Source organism: Salmo salar, chromosome 08 (assembly GCF_965601325.2).
Source record: "Salmo salar chromosome 08, fSalSal1, whole genome shotgun sequence".
In the NCBI taxonomy this organism is placed as follows: domain Eukaryota; kingdom Metazoa; phylum Chordata; class Actinopteri; order Salmoniformes; family Salmonidae; genus Salmo; species Salmo salar.
The window spans coordinates 17,676,664-17,691,967 of NC_138298.1; the positions used below are offsets into that span (position 1 = coordinate 17,676,664).

A 15,304-nucleotide genomic window follows, 5' to 3' on the forward strand; every position below is an offset into this window, starting at 1 on the left:
TGCCCATCCTTCCACTTAGCCATATCGAGAGGCCGCTTTCTTCCTCACTTCGGATTTCCCTTGCCTTCTCTCTCTCTCCTCTCTCATTTGGTCTCTCGACTGCCACGTATTAGGCCCCCCTCTCTCCTCCTTTTTTTCTTTTACTTTTCTTGCCTCATATTCCTCTCTTTTCCTCACTCTCTCCTTCACTCCCTCTTTTCTTTCCGTAGCTGGTCAAAAGGATGCGTTAAACATGGATTTATGGGAGCCTCCTCAGTCTATTGGGCTTGGACTGACTCCCCAGCGCCTGCCTGCCATCCTTCTCTGCCATCTTGTCACTTTGGGCTGACGCTGACGAGGGGTCGAGCATGTCTGTCACAGGCACACGCTCTCAGGCATTCACCCGCACACACAAACTCTCTCACAGTGTCTGTCACCAACTACCACTCTCGCAGAGTGGGCTAATTTGAAATGTTCCAAAGTTTTAGTCTGGTCCCAAATGGCTAGCTACCCTACCCTCCTCCCTCTTCTGAATTACTTAAACTGCCCTCCCGTCCACTTAAGTCACTGTTGTGGAACGTTCCATAATGTTGCGTTTTTTACAACTCAAACTGCCTCTGGTTCCAACTAGAGTTTTCCATCCCATTCATTGACTTGTCGCTAGTATTCCGGTGTTACTGGTTAGTTACATAACAACAATGTCCAATAACATTTGATTAGTCACATGCGCCGAATATGACGGGTCTAGACTTTACAATGAAATACTTGTTTACAAGCCCTTCCCAACAATGCAGAGTTAAAAAATAAGTGTTTTAAAGCTGTCATCAAGGCAAAAGGTGGCTACTTTGAAGAATCTCTAATATAAAATATATTTTGATTTGTTTAACACATTTTTTGGTTACTACATGATTCCATATGTGTTATTTCATAGTCTTGATGCCTTCACTATTCTACATTGTAGAAAATAGTAAAAAAGAAAAACCCTATAATTAATAGGTGTCCAAACTTTTGACTGGTACTGTGTGTGTGTGTGTGTGTGTGTGTGTGTGTGTGTGTGTGTGTGTGTGTGTGTGTGTGTGTGTGTGTGTGTGTGTGTGTGTGTGTGTGTGTGTGTGTGTGTGTGTGTGTGTGTGTGTGTGTGTGTGTGTGTGTGTGTGTGTGTGAGAGAGATATATGTATATACACATACATACATATATACACAAACATGCATAAATACACATATATACATATATACATGCATATATACACGCACATGCATATATACACATACATACATAGATAAACTCAGCAAAAAAAGAAACGTCCTCTCACTGTCAACTACGTTTATTTTCAGCAAACTTAACATGTGTAAATATTTGTATGAACATAACAAGATTCAACAACTGAGACAAACTGAACAAGTTCCACAGACATGTAATAATGTGTCCCTGAACAAAGGGGGGGTCAAAAGTAACAGTCAGTATCTGGTGTGGCCACCAGCTTCATTAAGTACTGCAGTGCATCATCTCCTCATGGACTGCACCAGATATCCCAGTTCTTGCTGTGAGATGTTACCCCACTCTTCCACCAAGGCACCTGCAAGTTCCCGGACATTTCTGGGGCGGGAATGGCCCTAGCCCTCACTCTCCGATCCAACAGGTCCCAGCCGTGTTCAGTGGGATTGAGATCCGGGCTCTTCGCTGGCCATGGCAGAACACTGACACTCCTGTCTTGCAGGAAATCACGCACAGAACAAGCAGTATGGCTGGTGGCATCGTCATGCTGGAGGGTCATGTCAGGATGAGCCTGCAGGAAGGGTATCACGAGGGAGGAGGATGTCTTCCATGTAATGCACAGTGTTGAGATTGTCTGCAATGACAACAAGCTCAGTCCAATGATGCTGTGACACACTGCCCCAGACCATGACGGACGCTCCACCTCCAAATCGATCCTGCTCCAGAGCACAGGCCTCGGTGTAATGCTCATTCCTTCGACGATAAACGCGAATCCGACCATCACCCCTGGTGAGACAAAACCGTGACTCGTCAGTGAAGAGCACTTTTTGCCAGTCCTGTCTGGTCCAGCGACGGTGAGTCCAGGCGACGTTGTTGCCGGTGATGTCTGGTGAGGACCTGCCTTACAACAGGCCTACAAGCCCTCAGTCCAGCCTCAGCCTATTGCGGACAGTCTGAGCACTGCTGAAGGGATTGTGCGTTCCTGGTGTAACTCGGGCAGTTGTTGCCATCCTGTACCTGTCCTGCAGGTGTGATGTTCGGATGTTCCGATCCTGTGCAGGTGTTGTTACACGTGGCCTGCCACCGCGAGGACGATCAGCTGTCCATCCTGTCTCCCTGTAGCGCTGTCTTAGGCGTCTCACAGTACAGACATTGCAATTTATTGCCCTGGTCACATCTGCAGTCCTCATGCCTCTTTGCAGCATGCCTAAGGCACGTTCACGCAGATGAGCAGGGACCCTGGGCATCTTTCTTTTGGTGTTTTTCAGAGTCAGTAGAAAGGCCTCTTTAGTGTTCTAAGTTTTCATAACTGTGACCTTAATTGCCTACCATCTGTAAGCTGTTAGTGTCTTAACGACCGTTCCACAGGTGCATGTTCATTAAATGTTTATGGTTCATTGAACAAGCATGGGGAACAGTGTTTAAACCCTTTACAATGATCTGTGAAGTTATTTAGATTTTTACGAATTATCTTTGAAAGCCAGGGTCCTGAAAAAGGGACGTTTCTTTTTTTGCAGAGTTTACATACCGTCATTTCCGGACTATTGAGCGCACCTGAATATAAGCCGCACCCACTGAATTAAAAAATATATATTATTTTGAACATAAATAAGCCGCACATGTCTATAAGCCGCAGGTGCCTACCGGTACATTGAAACAAATCAACTTTACACAGGCTTTAACGAAACACGGCTTGTAACAAAAATAAATAGGCTTTAACGAAACACGGCTTGTAACAAAAATAAATAGGCTTTAACGAAACACAGCTTGTAACAAAAAATTCAAAATTAGCAGTAAGCTTTAGTTGTCTTTTTGCACTGAGTCAATTCCTCACGCTACTGTTTCCAACATCTTATCGACTCACTAAGACCAAGCTCCCGTGCAGAAGCTCTATTTCCTTTTCCAACAGCCAGATCAATCGCCTTCAACTTGAAAGCTGCATCATATGCATTTCTCTGTGTCTTTGCCATGATGAGGGTGACAAAATGACTACCGTAATCAGAATGATGGGAAGTTTGAGAGCGCTCGATTTAATCTAAACAGTAAACAAAAAAGTTGTTTGACCTTAACCCGTTCGGCAATTTCATTGGTCTAATGAAAGCTTCATGCCGCCAAAAAACTGAGCACGTCACAGAATGTGTTTTTTTTTTTGAGAAAAAAAATTGAAAGCGGGAAAAATCCATATACACTGCTCAAAAAAATAAAGGGAACAGTAAAATAACACATCCTAGATCTGAATGAATGAAATAATCGTATTAAATACTTTTATCTTTACATAGTTGAATGTGCTGACAACAATATCACACAAAAATAATCAATGGAAATCCAATTTATCAACCCATGGAGGTCTGGATTTGGAGTCACACTCAAAATTAAAGTGGAAAACCACACTACAGGCTGATCCAACTTCGATGTAATGTCCTTAAAACAAGTCAAAATGAGGCTCAGTAGTGTGTGTCCTCCACGTGCCTGTATGACCTCCATACAACGCCTGGGCATGCTCCTGATGAGGTGGCGGATGGTCTCCTGAGGGATCTCCTGCCAGACCTGGACTAAAGCATCCGCCAACTCCTGGACAGTCTGTGGTGCAACGTGGTGTTGGTGGATGGAGCGAGACATGATGTCCCAGATGTGCTCAATTGGATTCAGGTCTGGGGAACGGGCGGGCCAGTCCATAGCATCAATGCCTTCCTCTTGCAGGAACTGCTCACACACTCCAGCCACATGAGGTCTAGCATTGTCTTGCATTAGGAGGAACCCAGGGCCAACAGCACCAGCATATGGTCTCACAAGGGGTCTGAGGATCTCATCTCGGTACCTAATGGCAGTCAGGCTACCTCTGGCGAGCACATGGAGGGCTGTGCGGCCCCCCAAAGAAATGCCACCCCACACCATGACTGACCCACCGCCAAACCAGTCATGCTGGAGGATGTTGCAGGCAGCAGAACGTTCTCCATGGCGTCTCCAGACTGTCACGTCTGTCACATGTGCTCAGTGTGAACCTGCTTTCATCTGTGAAGAGCACAGGGCGCCAGTGGCGAATTTGCCAATCTTGGTGTTCTCTGGCAAATGCCAAACGTCCTGCACGGTGTTGGGCTGTAAGCACAACCCCCACCTGTGGATGTCGGGCCCTCATACCACCCTCATGGAGTCTGTTTGACCGTTTGAGCAGACACATGCACATTTGTGGCCTGCTGGAGGTCATTTTGCAGGGCTCTGGCAGTGCTCCTCCTTGCACAAAGGCGGAGGTAGTGGTCCTGCTGCTGGGTTGTTGCCCTCCTACGGCCTCCTCCACGTCTCCTGATGTACTGGCCTGTCTCCTGGTAGCGCCTCCATGCTCTGGACACTACGCTGATAGACACAGCAAACCTTCTTGCCACAGCTCGCATTGATGTGCCATCCTGGATGAGCTGCACTACCTGAGCCCCTTGTGTGGGTTGTAGACTCTGTCTCATGCTACCACTAGAGTGAAAGCACCGCCAGCATTCAAAAGTGACCAAAACATCAGCCAGGAAGCATAGGAACTGAGAAGTGGTCTGTGGTTACCACCTGCAGAACTACTCCTTTATTGGGGGTGTCTTGCTAATTGCCTATAATTTCCACCTGTTGTCTATTCCATTTGCACAACAGCATGTGACATTTATTGTCAATCAGTGTTGCTTCCTAAGTGGACAGTTTGATTTCACAGAAGTGTGATTGACTTGGAGTTACATTGTGTTGTTTAAGTGTTCCCTTTATTTTTTTGAGCAGTATATTAGCCGTGTCATTGTTTAAGCCGCGAGGTTCAAAGCGTGGGAAAAATGTTGCGGCTTATAGTCCGGAAATTACAGTACATACATTTTTGAGCTGCAATATATTCGTCTTTGTGAGTCTGCATAGAGTCGGTGCAAGATGGGGTCGATGCAGATACTCAGGGTAACCATTCAATTAACTATTTCGCATTCTTATGGCTTGGGGGTAGAAGCTGCCTCGGAGCCTGTTGGTCCGAGATTTGATGATCCGGTGACATTTGCCGGATGGTAGCAGAGTGAACAGTTTATTGTTTTGGTCTTTGGCAATTTCGGGCCTTCCTTTGACACCGCCTGATCTAGAGATCCTGGATGGCAGGGAGCTCGGCCTCAGTGATGTACTGGGTAGTCCACCATGCTTTGCGGTCGATTATCAGTTCAAATATATTGTTTCTCAGTCTTCAATCTATAACATTTTCTTTTCTTTATTGCTAGTCTGTTGTCTTGGCAACGGGTAGAGATGGATAAAGGGCTATTTATGTTTTTACAGACATGATAAATTATACATTGTGCCGTGCAGGGCTTCTACATTTACATCGGTTTTCTAAAGGTTGGGATGTGCATATCACCTTCAGTATACTTCACAAAAATATATCTCACCGACATAGAGAAAGCAAATGTGCTTTATTTAAAGATATTTTCCTTTACGTTTTATATTTAAAATCTGGATCTGTTTTCCTCTGTTGCTTCACTATAGATCAGTGGAAAGAGAAATTGTGGTGGGTGATTTTCAATAGTACATTTGTTCAATTCCGCACCTCCTTTTCTAACATGACTACGACTGGCATCTCAAGCTGTCAGACTCAGAACCCCATCTAGGAACATCTGATCTCTGTTGTATTTCTTTTGTCTGTATTTGGACAGTACACAGGGACAGGGAGACTGATAGTAGAAGCATAGGCAGAAGGGCTGAGACTGGGCTGGCCGCTGCTGCTTGACCAAATTCCGACACTCACACAACCCCATCTCTATGGTCGTAAAGCAAACCTCCCATTACACCCCCCCCCCCCCCCCCATCTTGGCTCTGAAGGATGTGTTTTAGAAGGACTAGTTTAATTTCATCCCATTTGCTTTTTTAAATGATGTGTATCGGCTACCGTACGCTAGACTAAAGCTCCTGTCCTTGGCGACTTGTAAAGCTCCCCGTTTGGTGCAGAAGGTTATCTGAAACGGTGTCTGTCTCAAGCAGTGCGGATATTGGATCTTTTCTCTCTTGGGAGCAGCGCTTTCAAACAGAAACACACACCACTTCTCCATGCTGCAGCCTGTTAACTCCAGGCTGTTGGTTGGGCTGATCTTGGATCCTCTAGAGGCTTTGCCTTCTTATTAGAGCTGTGAGGCAGTGAAGCCCCACTTCATAACCACTGCACCCCCAAACGACCATATCTCGGCCCACAGAACACACACACGCAGCCCGAGCCTTCCTTACACACATCAAAACGAAATTCCCAGTTGCCCAATTACATAGTAAGGACATCACACACACGCATTTCTCTGCCAAAATAAACCAGTGTAATTTCAAGCCATCTCCCTGATTTCCCCCCCCCCCTCTGTGCTACTTAAGAGTCATGGTGGTCTGACAGCATGAGCAACACCTACTGCTGGAGCACACAGACACCCTGTGGCCCTCACCCTCACCGTCACCAATCATTATTCCCCTTCCATCACACCCCAGCGGAGTCAGCCAAGCGTGAATGCCAAATCCTGCAGATCTCTCACTAGGGAATATTGACAGTCCATTGTGTGTGCATTTTTATTCATGGTTTGTTTATTGGCTATACATTTGGAACACTGGCATTATCCCCTTTCAGACTGCTACCATATGCAAACTCACACCCGGACATTACTTCAATAAGTAAGCAAGTTTGATTAAATGTTTTATTTATATGTGTGCGGTTATTTATTTTTACGGGGAACAGTTTTCTTAGCGGTGTACAAGTTCTTCCCAAGAATGTCATAGGTGGTTTTTTTTAATTCTTTTTTTAAGGATGTCGATTCACACTCGTTGCATCTCTGTGCTTTTCAAAACCAATACACCTAGGAATAATGATAATACCTTATATGCAAATCCAAATATCAGAGATATTATTTTCAGCGGGTGATTTATGAATAAAGGAACTCGGCCCACGTACTGTCTCTGCACTCTGTGGCCTTCTACGGCTGCAAACAATACTTCCACTCGGGAGAAGCGAGGCTTTGTGCGTTTTATCTATTTATCTGATCCATTGTTAGGCCAGGCAGCATCGCTGCACACATTCACATATGCTTTGTTGTATTTTCGTACATGTTTATTCGCTGCTAATGTTTCTTTTGAATAGTCTGTATAGTTGTTGTGAAGTAAGCTTCGCTTTTGTAGTCGGTTCAGACCAGTGTTTCTACACTACACACCTGATTCCACTAGTAAAAGGTTTGACGACGAGTGTAGTGGTGTAGTATTAGGGCAAACACATATGCACCCTGGATTACCAGGACCAGAATTAAGAACCACTGCTTTACTGTGATTAGTTAGATTTCAGTAGCTCCACATGCTGGCATTTCACTTCTGTTAACATCAGCGATCGGAGTAGTAACTGTACGACACCTGAAACCCCACCTCTTTAAGGAATACCTGGGATAGGATAAAGTAATCCTTCTAACCCCCCCCCCCCCCCCTTAAAAGATTTAGATGCACTATTGTAAAGTGGTTGTTCCACTGGATATTATAAGGTGAATGCACCAATTTGTGGGTCGCTCTGGATAAGAGCGTCTGCTAAATGACTTAAATGTAAATGTAACTGGTGTGATACAAAGTGAAGAGAGTATGATGAGCAAAACAGTCCAGTTCATACCAGTTGAGTGGATATTATCGCCACTGTTTGTCTACTGGAAGGGGTAAACCACTATGCTAGAGGCTAGCCTGTCTTTCACTCCCTGTATAGATAGTGCTGCTAACAGCACCAGCCAGCCCTATAGTCAGTCGCTCTTTATCTACTGTGGTGAATAGAATTCACTCTGCGTGGTCTCCCCTCAGCGGATCACAGGATAAATACCGGTTCTTTCACAGTTTCCCGCAGATGAAACTGTCCGATAATACAGGGTAGGTGAGACTGGGAAGCCATGCTGGGTAACGCTGAGCCGGATTGAGCCAGCAGCTCCTAAAGCTCTGATGATGCGGGGAAGATATCAGGCGGGCCCAGCACAGAGCCATGGGGGACAACCAATCCTATCTCTGCAGTTTAGGGGGGTTTCAGTGGGGTGTTGGCAGATAAGGCGGGCACCCGCTGTATGTGACCTTTTTGCCAGAGTGATATTGTGTGTGTGTGTGTATATTGTGTTTGTGTAGGGAGCCGAGGACCTCCCAAGCATGATGGTACGGTAGATATACTAATTGAGCCAGGCCCTGTTGTATAGCGCTTAGTCCCTCTCACACACACACACACACACACACACACACACACACACACCTCCATTAAGCGGGAAGGGGGTGCTTTTAAAGATGACAGCTGGGGTTGGTAGATTTCCTGCTTCGTCTTTAGTTCTCGGTATTAGACTCGGCCTGCTGTTGAGGGTTTATCGACCGCCCCCATACAGTACACACACTCAAAATTGCACCCCTCCTCCCTCTCTACTCTGCAGGGTTTACTGAGGCCTCCCTCCCTCCCTTAGTCACCACTCACCATCATCCCGAGCCTGTCCGATAGATAATTGACTCTCTCTCTCCCTCTATTTTCCCCTCCATTCATCCCTCCCTCTTTCCCCTCGCTGTCTCTTACCTACAGGTATAAAGGATGTGATTTATTTGTCAGACAAGTACCACGACATCCCTGAAATGACTGCCTCCAGACGGCTGCTTAACTTGGCAGGGATCGAATACAAGTGAGTCTCCTGAGCCGCCGTGTGTGTGTGTGTGTGTGTGTGTGTGTGTGTGTGCGTGTGTGTGCGTGTGTGTGTGTGTGTGTGTGTGTGTGTGTGTGTGTGTGTGTGTGTGTGTGTGTGTGTGTGTGTGTGTGTGTGTGTGTGTGTGTGTGTGTGTGTGTGTGTGTGTGTGTGTGTGTGTGTGTGTGTGTGTGTGTGTGTGTGTGTGTTGCTCCTGGATTGAGGGGATGGAGGGGAGAGGAGTGTGGATGACTTAATTGACATCTGCCAGCCAAAGAGGGCTGACAGTTCTGTGAGAAGAGGTTCCAAACAAACAGGGTTGGAGCTTAGATGGCGTTCCCCTCAGAGTTACATGTGTCATTTTGAACCTGTATACATGCGTGTCAGAGGGTTGGGGCATGGTGTGTGATGGGGGGGGGGGGTTAGTGCCTGGATATGGAGGTTGTTTCAGGGGTGTAAATCCTACCCACTAACGAGCTGTCCTGGGACTACTGGGAGGTCAGCAGTTCCAGACTGCACCAGACCCCATACAGCCTACAACTAACTACCTGCTGCCAATCTGCTCTCACAAACAACACAGGATTGAGTGGTTGGGGGGGAAGAGAGGGGTGGTGAATGGGTGGAAAGAGGTGTGATGAAAGGAGCAGATAGATATTTTGATATTGTGTCATGTCTCTGTCTCTACATATTCTATACTGAACAAAAATATAAACGCAACATGTTGTGTTGGTCTCGTGTTTCATGAGCTGAAATAAAAGATCCCAGAAATGTTCCACACTCACAAAAGCTTATTTCTCTCAAATGTTATGCACAGATGTGTTTACATCCCTGTTAGTGAGCATTTCTCCTTTGCCAAGATGATCCATGCACCTGGCAGGTGTGGCATATCAAGACGCTTAATAACCAGCGTGATCATTACACAGGTGCACCTTATGCTGGGGACAATAAAAGGCCACTCTAAAATGTGCAGTTGTCACAGAACACAATGCCACAGATGTCTCAAGTTTTGAGGAAGTGTTCAATTGGCATGCTGACTGCAAGAAAGTCCTCCAGAGCTGTTGCCAGAGAAAAATTTCTCTACCATAAGCCGTCTCTGTTTTTAGAGAATTTGGCAGTAAGTCCAACCAGCCTCACAACCACAGACCACTTGTAACCACGCCAGCCCAGGACCTCCACATCCGACCAACCACCCAGACTGTGGGTTTGAACAGCTGAAGAATTTCTGCTCAAACTGTCTCAGGGAAGCTAATCTGCGTGCTCATCATCCTCACCAGGGTCTTGACCTGACCGCAGTGCTCACCTTCGATGGCCACTGGCACGCTGGAGATGAATCCTGGTTTCAACTGTACTGGGCAGATGGCAGACAGCGTGTATGGCGTTGTGTGAGCAACTGGTTTGCTGATGTCAACGTTGTGAACAGAGTGCCCCATGGTGGCGGTGGGGTTATGGTATGGGCAGGCATAAACTACAGAAAACACACACAATTGCGTTTTATCAATGCCAATTTGAATGCACTGAGATACCGTGACGAGATCCTGAGGCCCATTATCATGCCATTCATCCATCACCATCACCTCCATGTTTCAGCATGATAATACAATGCCCCATGTCGCCCCATGTCGCAAGGATCTGTACACAATTCCTGGAAGCTGAAAATGTCCCAGTTCTTCCATGGCCTGCATACTCACACATCACCCATTGAGCATGTTTGAGATGCTCTGGATCGATGTGTTCCAGTTCCCGCCAATATCCAGGAACTTCGCACAGCCATTGAAGAGGAGTGGGACAACATTCCACAGGCCACAATCAACAGCCTGATCAACTCTATACGAAGGAGATGTGTCTCACTGCATGAGGTAAATGGTGGTCACACCAGATACTGACTGGTTTTCTGATCCACGCCCCTACCTTTTTTAAGGTATCTGTGGCCAACAGATGCAGATCTGTATTCCCAGTCATGTGAAATCCATAAATGGGGCCTAATGAACTCATTTATTGATGGTCCCCACAAGACAACTCTCTCGTTTCGCTTCAGTCATAGCTGCAGCATTTCTTAATGACCAAGCCGAAAAACTAGACCAAATCATGAAGTTTAGCTCCTCTTTAAGAAATATATCTTCACAATAAGTTCCTGGGTTTGTATTTTATTTTTAATCTTGATTGAAAACATTTCCGATCCGCGTGTTGAATGTTTTCATTCCACATTTTCTTTGCGGCTCAACCGCAGGGAATCATGGGTATCCGACCCGATGCAGGACTTTAACACACTGTATAGACCATGAACAACACATACATACATACATACTCTATAGATACACATATACACACTGGGAAAAATTAAGCATATTTTTCACCAACACATGTCCTTATTTGCAGGTACATGAACAAGCAGAACTTTCTTTAATTGATTCCCATTGAAATGTCTTTCGCTGCTACACATGCTTGCAAATCTCCCGCTGAGCCACATTACACACACACAAGGTTGCAGCTCAGGTATTTAAATACAGTCTTAATACTTCATCCTCATCAGATCAAATAAGACTTTTACTGCTGGAGACAAGAAGCCAGAAAATACAAAATATATAGGTTTGCGTTCCAAATGGCACCCTGTTCCTTATATAGTGCCATACTTTATGGCACTACCCATAAGGCTCTGGTCAAACGTAGTGCATTCTACAAGGAATATGGTGCCATCTGGGATGTACCCATACACTTCCACTGATAAAAAAATATATATATATTGAAATCTTAGAAGATGTGTTCATAGGGGGTAGAGGTTACCTCCACTAGCTGGTTTTATTGAGGATGTCCTCTACATGCACGCGCACACACACCTATTCAGGTTGTCCTCTAGCTCAGGGTTTCCAAAACTCGGTCCTGGTGCCCCCATCAAGCTTTGATTATTTTAAATCAGCTGTGGAGTGCTAGGGCAAAAACCAAAATGTGCACCCAGGGGGGTCCCCACTACCCAGTTTGGGAAACTAGGCCAAATCCCTGAGCTAGCTGATCATGTACTTCGTCCTACACGTTTGCAATGACTATTTTATTCCTCTCCTTTCCACCATCCCTCTTTCTTTATTTTCCGTCTTTATCCGTTGGCATTTTGGACCGAAAGCGTGTATTAAATTCACTATTAACTGGATCGCATACTCAATAGAAGTTTCAAGGAACATTTTTGACCTTGAGGAAAATACACGAATGAGTGAATCAGTGTTGACGCAGTATAACCAGTTGAATTGCCCTTTATTTGTAGATAGGAATTATTGCCTTCATTGAAGGCTGAAGCATTAATCTTTTAACCCTGCTTAAAATAAAAAAAATCTCAATTATGAGTACTTTTTTTTTTTCGGTAGAACCTCGACTCACGTTGGTTGAGCACCCTCCCCTTTCCAAAAATAGGCATTACAGAAAAATACAATTTGTGTTTTGTAAAATTTACTGTAGTTTGTCAAATGTTATGTGGACTGAAATGTAGCCTTTGAGTGGATAATCCGCCTTTACCATTTCTCCTACTGGCTAACGTGCAATCTCTGGAGAATAAACCGGATGAGCTCCGTTCGAGACTATCCTACCAATGGGACATTAACTGTAATATCTTATGTTTCACTGAGTCATGGCTGAACAAGGACATGGATAATATACAGTTGGCTGGGTTTTCCGTGCATCGGCAAGACAGAACAGCAACCTCCGGTAAGACGGGTGGTGGTCTATTTGTCAACAGCTGGTGCGTGATCTCTAATATTAAGGAAGTCTCAAGGTTTTGTTCGCCTGAGGTAGAGTACCTCATGATAAGCTGTAGACAACTGTTGGTAAATAGTGTTATCACAAACCGATGCAGGGACAGGGAGGAGGTCAGAGACCTGGCAGTGAGTAAGACGAGCTGATTGTGGACTACAGCAGAGCTAACTCTGGGTCTTCCTTACCTTTGGCGGTCCTCATGAGAGCCAGTTCCATAGGGCTTGATGGTTTTTGCGACTGCACTTGAAGAAACTTTCAAAGTTCTTGAAATGTTCCGTATTGACTGTCTTAAAGTAATGATGCTGTTGTTTCTCTTTGCTTATTTGAGCTGTTCTTGCCATAATATGGACTTGGTCTTCTACCAAAAAGGTCCATCTTCTGTATACCCCCCTACCTTATCACAACACAATTGATTGGCTCAAACGCATTAAGGAAAGAAAAACAAATTCACTTATCAAGGCGTACCTGTTCATTGAAATGTATTCCAGGTGACTACCTCATGAAGCTGGTTGAGAGAATGCCAAGAGTGTGAAAATCTGACAAGGCTAAGGATGGCTACTTTGAAGATTCTCAAATATAAAATATATTTTGTTTAACACTTTTTTTGGTTACATGATTCCATATGTGTTTCATAGTTTTGATGGCTTCACTACAATGTAGAAAATAGTAAAAATAAAGAAAAACCCTTGAATGGGTAGGTGTGTCCGAACTTTTGACTGGTACTTTACATATTACCTGAATTACCTTGACTAACCTGTACCCCAACACATTGACACGGTACCGGTACCCCTTGTATATAGCCTCGTTATTTTGTAACTTTTTTTTCGCAAGTATTTTCTTACTTAAAAAAAAATATGCATTGTTGTTTAAGGTCTTGTAAGTAAGCATTTCACGGTAAGGTCTACACCTGTTGTATTTGGCGCATGGGACAAATAACATTTTGATTTGATTGAGTGAGAACGTCTTTGGCCTTGGGATTTAAAGGCAGGTGGCAAGCAGCCTGTGAACAGGCTAAGGGTGTGTATGTGCAGTACGGTGGGTCTCAGTCTTCAGAAAGAAAGGTGTCGTGGAGCACTAATAGTGGTGGCATTTTAAAAGGCAGCAAGGCTTTTAGTGTGTTGTGCAGTGGTGTACTGTGACACGCTACAGTGCCTCTTCTCTTCTGCTTGGGCACGTACGCCACGACAAGGTGTTAAGAAACTACTTTATAAAAAGCCTCCAGAAAGGCTAGTGGCCTGCCATTTCACTGCGGTAATGGTAGCTGTTGTGCTACAAAACTTTTTACGTCCCAAGTGGTACCCTAGGCACTGGTCAAAAGTAATGCACTATATAGGGTGCCATTTGGGATGTAGCCTGTGATGCGCTTGAGCCACACAGGGTGGAGTGCAGATCCAGGGGTCCTGGGACAGATCCAGGGGTCCTGCTAATAGACCTGATCTAACTATACAGCCTCAGGTCTGTACGGGGAGTCCAGGCATGGGGACTGAGAAAGAGGGACAGCGAGAGATAAGTAAAGAGACATAAGAGAGTGATGAGGACAGGAGGAGTCTACTCTCTGCTGGTATTGGGGACCTCGGCAGGGGGTTGCGGCGATAAAGGGGCAGAATGCCTCCCTGGTCCCTGTCATTACCTCCTCGAGGGGGCGGCCGCTCCACCCTACACCCCTTCTCCCCAGGCGGCTTGTGGGTAATTGGATCCCCCAGAGCTCCTTCCTGGGCGCAGGAGGAAAGAAAATCTGGAAGCTGAGTTTCTTCTTTCTTTCTCTCTTTTTTTTAATTTTTTTTTACCTGTCTCCCATCCCTTCATCTTTGTCGCTGCTGCCTCTCCCCCTCTCCTGTCTCTGACTCAAAAGTTCCGGAAAGGTTCATAGCTTCACAAAGAGTGACTTGCTTTCTCTCCTTTTCTCATCGCGCTCTCTCTCTCTCTGTGTCTGTTTGTTCGCAGGCAGTTCAAGCCCAAGCGAAACAAGATTGTCATCGATTTTAATTCTATTAACCACTCTGAGATGTTCAACGGAACAGGCTGAATACACTCACCTTGAGAAAGAAAGAAGAGGGAAAGAAAGAGTGGGTGCTTTGATGTCTACGTCTCCCCAAACAACCTACCACGACCAGAGGAACTCAAGGATATCTCTACTGTAAATGTTAAATCATATAAACATTCATTGTAAAGATTTTGTTTGTCTTTTTCAGTGCGAAACCTTTTTTTTTTTTTATATAGTCAGGATACTATTCCAATCGTCACTGTTTTAGTCATTCTAAATGTTAGACAATGTCACAAATGGTGGGAGTACTGAAACACTAAACACATTGTGTGCTGCACATGCAATGTCAATCAAATAAACTGAGCAATGTTTTACAATCATTCAAGTGTACAGTGTTTATGCAAAAATATAGAAACTGCTTTAGCTTTGTCTTTCGTTCTTTTTAGTTATTACTTTGAATAGAGGTGTAATCAGGTGGTAGAAGTACTCTACATTGACATAACCTCCAATTCCTCAAAAGACACGTAATATCCAAGCAGAGATCTGCTGGACATGAAGTGGTGTGTGTGCGTGTGTAATACTGTGAATATGCATGTCAATTCAATGCCCCACACTAAACTATGCTGTGCAATTTCACGGACGCCATGTTCTGCTTGCGTTGCCAAGAAACAGGTTTGCAAATCGAGCAGGTGGTTGGACCCGGGCAGAAAAAGTGAAATGGAATAGATATTTGGAGAAGGATA

The 15,304-nt window shown here is 45.0% G+C and overlaps 1 protein-coding gene across 1 annotated transcript in view; it reads left to right on the forward strand.

Moving 5' to 3' along the window:
- Window positions 1–14,941, forward strand: part of LOC106610063 (deoxycytidylate deaminase) — a 49,320-nt gene extending 34,379 nt beyond the window's left edge. Inside the window, exons 5-6 of the mRNA XM_014209192.3 lie at window positions 8,743–8,839; window positions 14,522–14,941. Of these exons, the coding sequence (XP_014064667.1) occupies window positions 8,743–8,839; window positions 14,522–14,603 (179 nt within the window). The 3' untranslated portion in view covers window positions 14,604–14,941. The remainder of the gene's footprint in view (window positions 1–8,742; window positions 8,840–14,521) is intronic.
- The last annotated feature ends 363 nt before the right edge of the window (window positions 14,942–15,304 follow it).